The sequence below is a fragment of the Eleutherodactylus coqui genome, chromosome 5 (assembly GCF_035609145.1).
Source record: "Eleutherodactylus coqui strain aEleCoq1 chromosome 5, aEleCoq1.hap1, whole genome shotgun sequence".
Taxonomy (NCBI): Eukaryota; Metazoa; Chordata; class Amphibia; order Anura; family Eleutherodactylidae; genus Eleutherodactylus; species Eleutherodactylus coqui.
In genome coordinates, this window is record NC_089841.1 from 70,804,589 (window position 1) to 70,809,036 (window position 4,448).

A 4,448-nucleotide genomic window follows, 5' to 3' on the forward strand; every position below is an offset into this window, starting at 1 on the left:
GTTGAGCAGTGCTGATGCTCTTGCCAGGGCTCAGCTTCAGTCCGTTCTCACATGCCAGGAGACTTATCCCCTCCAGGACTAGAGCTCCGGCGACGCAACCTGGGGGAGAAGTTGCAGTATGGTTGTCACACACTCCCCGCTAAACTGCATTACCAAGGGAGGAACAAAATCCACCACAGCTAGCACAGGTTGCTAAGTAGTAATAGATGATGCAAGCGTTTGAGAATTCTTTCTAAGACAGACGTGACTGCCTCAAGAGTGTCCATCAGATAACTACAACTAAGGATGTGTGTGCTTTAAGGGCTGGGGGGCTCCATATTTTAAAAGTGTGTAAAAAAAAAAAAAAAAAAAGTACTTAAGTTGCTCAAGAAGCACTTATGCCATACTGGGGGGGGGGGGGGGGGGGAGAAACCAAAAAAAAAAAAAAACAAGAATTGAGAACATAAGTAAAAGAAAAACAGAGGGCTTCCAGTTTTGAAAGACATTTTGGTTGTAGACTCACTTACTGCAAGCGACTCCTTCCTTATTTAGCTATGGGCACTGGCGTCAGAGAACTGGTGACAATCCAGACCAGATCTTTGGTAGTAAGGACTGTTATATCTTATTCCCCCAGCACAAGGCTGGGCTGTACTTCGGCTTTCAGGAGAGGAGACGGTAGTGCCACTGTGATACACTGCCATCTTGTACTCCGCCATCTCCCTAGCTGACGGCCTGGCTCTCAGTCGCTGCATGACCTTTAAATGAGTGTTTTAAAGCGATGGTGCAGCACTATAAAAATTGTGTAATTTTGTAGCCCATGTGAAACAGGTCTAAAACCCATGGAGAAGTTCTCACTTTTACACAACCCTAAGCCATGGCTCCATGTGATTAATTGCATTGTAATATCACATGCAGGGCTTGTCTATGGGAACATAATATGTTGGATCTTTTCAGTTCAACTAACAGCATTAGATTTGTTTAGATAGTGGATATTACAGTACAGCCAGCTTGTGTGAGATATGCAAGCCACATTTACTGGTACAATACAGCGAGCAATATGAAGCCTTCACCTCAACCAGCGATGTAATGCAATAAGACTCCTGCAGTCAGACAACCAAATAATGGACTTCATCTTGACAAAGAATTTAGAGATTCATGAGTTTTATTTCAAAACACTCCAGAAGACAGGTGGCTCTTCTAGCACCCAGAGAGAATGAATGATTCCTGGAGAAATCACAGTAGAGAAGCCCAAACTGCTGAGGAGACTCCATGGAGCAAGACCATTATTCAGGAGGACGGCTCATCAGGGACATCCTTGCATCATCCAGAAAGGGACTCCTTGCTTATCAGAAACCAAACACTGGAGGATTCACAGAAGACTGCACTAACTCACTTCCAGCTTTGATGGAGTCACCCGGAGAAGAACCTGGAATATTGGAGAACAAGTAATACAATGCTGATTCTGTTATCAAGGTCATTAACCCATTAAGGACATGACCCATTTTGGCGTTGAGGACCAAACAATTTTGTAGATTTTCATCTCCATTTTTCAAAAGCCCCAAACTTTCTTTTTCTGTTGACACAGGCATATAACGCCTATTTTCTTGCGTGGCAAACTATAGTTTTTATTGGTGCCATTTTTTGGGTACAGACTATATTGTAAGACTTTATGATTGCAGGGAGAGGAAACACATCAATTCTGCCATAGATTTTTTTTTAATTTATTTTAAAAGCATTAATTATGCAGCATAAATGACAATACATTTTTTCTATGGGACAGTACAATTACAACGATGCCAAGATTTAAAAAAAATTTTTTGGGGGGGTTCCACAATAAAAACCCTTTTTTGGGATTTTTTTCTAAATTGCTGCATGCAAAGTTCTATAACTGTTATTTTTCCATGAAGGAGCTCTATGAGGGCTTTTTCTGCGAGACAAAATTGTATTGGGGGGGGGGGGGGGGGGAGGGGGAGGGAATAGTTTTTTTGATCATTTACTGCGTTTTTTGGAAGGCGAAATGCTAAAAATTAGACTAACAATAAGGTGTTAGAATGGCCCTCTTTTGAAACAAACGTCTGTCTTGGGACAACAAAGGTCTATTACCTGCAGCTGCCCCTCAGCTACCAGTTCTAAGCCTGGTTTTAGCCATCCAAAATGGCTGTAGCAGTTTTTTTTTAAGCTACACAATTCACACCACACTCTTATTGGCCAGGGCAGATCAGAGATCACTGCCAATGCACAGGGGCATGGTGGGGGTTAGCAAGTCTGAAGGTTTTTCAGGCCTCCAAGATGGCCAAAACATGGGAACACATACATACATACTTAGCCCAGAAGCAGTACACTGCTTTAAAGAGCCAGTCCAAGCAAAGCTGTTACTTATACCTAGTCAAAGCCTGGCACTGGATGGATCACATGTTTTTTTTAATGTGCTCAAGACCTCCCACATGCTTTATACATTTGTGTGAAGTATGCAAAACATTAAACTCCTTAATATTGAAGACATTCAAAAAGTTTATCAATGGAAGATTTTTCTGTTCCCAGGGTGTTGACTAATGTGGATCAGTAACTAGTAGAGAAAACACATAAGACGTCTATAAGATGTTTATGCATGTACAAGATATTTGGACCCAGTCACCTGCTGCTAGTATGTGGAAGACCTCCGTTTCTCTGTCACCTCCTGTGTTCCTTTACTGGATGAATCATTACTGACAGGTCCTACAACAAGAAGAAATGCCATTACTCCGAACTTCCCCATGAGTGACTACAGGGTCTTAGAATGTTTAGGACATCTCCATTCAGTGTTATTATGAGGGGGGCCTTATTACTAAGGGGTGGGCTTACTATTTGCGCAATTAAGAAAAAAAAAAAAACACAGATGGGCCCACTGAAATGGTGTGCAAATACAGTGAATACACAGGTTTCTTCCGCATTCACCACGTATTTGCGCGGCCCATTCACTTATATAGCCTATCGGGGTGTGTAGTACGCAACAAAATAGGTCATGCTGTTTGAAAATATACATCATGTGAATGAACTCTGACATCAATGGCTTCTATATGTACGCAAATATGCTTGTGTGAACAGGCCCTTGCTATACAGTCTTACAATCAGCCCTTTAAAGGTCACCATAAGCCTGATGTGGCCCCCAGTGAAAGTGAGTTTGACCCCCTTGCTCTAGAGTCACAACCCATCATCTCAGGCTTACCAGCTTCTTGTACTTCATTTACTGATGAAGCCTTAGTTTCTGCTGAAGGAATTGATTTCTCTGTGGATGGAGCATCACCGCCCGCTGACGGGGCATCGTTCTCTGTGGATGGAGCATCACCGCCCGCTGACGGGGCATCGTTCTCTGTGGATGGAGCATCACCGCCCGCTGACGGGGCATCGTTCTCTGTGGATGGAGCATCACCGCCCGCTGACGGGGCATCGTTCTCTGTGGATGGAGCATCACCGCCCGCTGACGGGGCATCGTTCTCTGTGGATGGAGCATCACCTCCCGCTGACGGGGCATCGTTCTCTGTGGATGGAGCATCACCTCCCGCTGACGGGGCATCGTTCTCTGTGGATGGGACCTTTTGGGGTTCTGATGGAGCCTCTTTCTCTGTGGCTGGAGCATGAGCATTTATGGTTTCTTTCCCATTCTGTGTAGTTGGAACCTCAGTGTCCTTGGAAAGGTCATCATTCTCTGCAGATGGAGGCTTCTTATCCACAGATGGAGCCTCACTCTCTGTGGTTGCATTGTCAGTTGCAGTGGCTGGAGCCTCAATGTCCTTGGGAAGGGCATCAGCCTCTACAGACAGAGACTTCTTATCCACAGGTGGAGCCTCATTGTCTACATTTGTAGTGTCAGTGGCCTCTGATGGAGCCTCATTTTCTGCAGATGTAGTGTCCTCTGTAGGAGCATTAGTGTCCTCTGATACAACCTCCTTCTCAGTGGATGAAGCTCCAGTATCTGCTGGCAGAATCTCAGGAGCTGGAGTTCCCTCACAAGGCATATCTGGTGAACCTGCAGGCACTGAAGTACTGCCAACTGCAACCTGAGCTTCCACACAAGAGGCCATTGCTGGAAAAAAACAACAACATCTATATGAAAAAGTTATCCATTATACAATTTAAGGCATGTTCATCCAGTAGTAATGTGAATTTTCCATAGTTAACACAATGTAAAAAAAAATTATATTGATTTCAGGAAGATTCATGCCATATAGCCATAGAAAAAGTTGGCCAGTAAGATATATTTTAATGCCACAGTCTGTTAAATATGACTTATCCCTTCAAATTAGGGCGACATCTACATCAAAATCCTTAATCCCTTAAAACCCCTTCAAAAACTAATTTGGGATTTATCCTTTATTCTTTTCAGGATGTTAGAGGTTTAAAAAGTGGTACAACAGAAGTTAGTAAATATGTTTATTATGCTGTTAGTGACCACTTGTAAGGAGCAAGGTATATTTATTGTAACATCACAG

At 43.4% G+C, this 4,448-nt stretch overlaps 1 protein-coding gene across 1 annotated transcript; it reads right to left on the minus strand.

Moving 5' to 3' along the window:
- Positions 1–2,620: 2,620 nt before the first annotated feature.
- Positions 2,621–4,040, minus strand: LOC136628771 (tropomyosin-1, isoforms 33/34-like). Its single transcript, XM_066604871.1, has 2 exons — positions 3,185–4,040; positions 2,621–2,694 (listed from the first exon to the last, which is right to left on the minus strand). The coding sequence occupies exons 1-2, from the start codon at positions 4,038–4,040 to the stop codon at positions 2,621–2,623; spliced, it is 930 nt and encodes a 309-aa protein (XP_066460968.1).
- Positions 4,041–4,448: the final 408 nt, after the last annotated feature.

What these genes read in the sequence shown, in the direction of transcription:
- LOC136628771 (XM_066604871.1), bottom strand. Translation starts at nt 4,040, where the DNA reads ATGGCCTCTTGTGTGGAAGCTCAGGTTGCAGTTGGCAGTACTTCAGTG. An exon ending in AAATGAAGTACAAGAAGCTG is followed by an intron (nt 2,695 to 3,184) that starts GTAAGCCTGAGA and finishes TTCTTGTTGTAG; the next exon opens with GACCTGTCAGTAATGATTCA.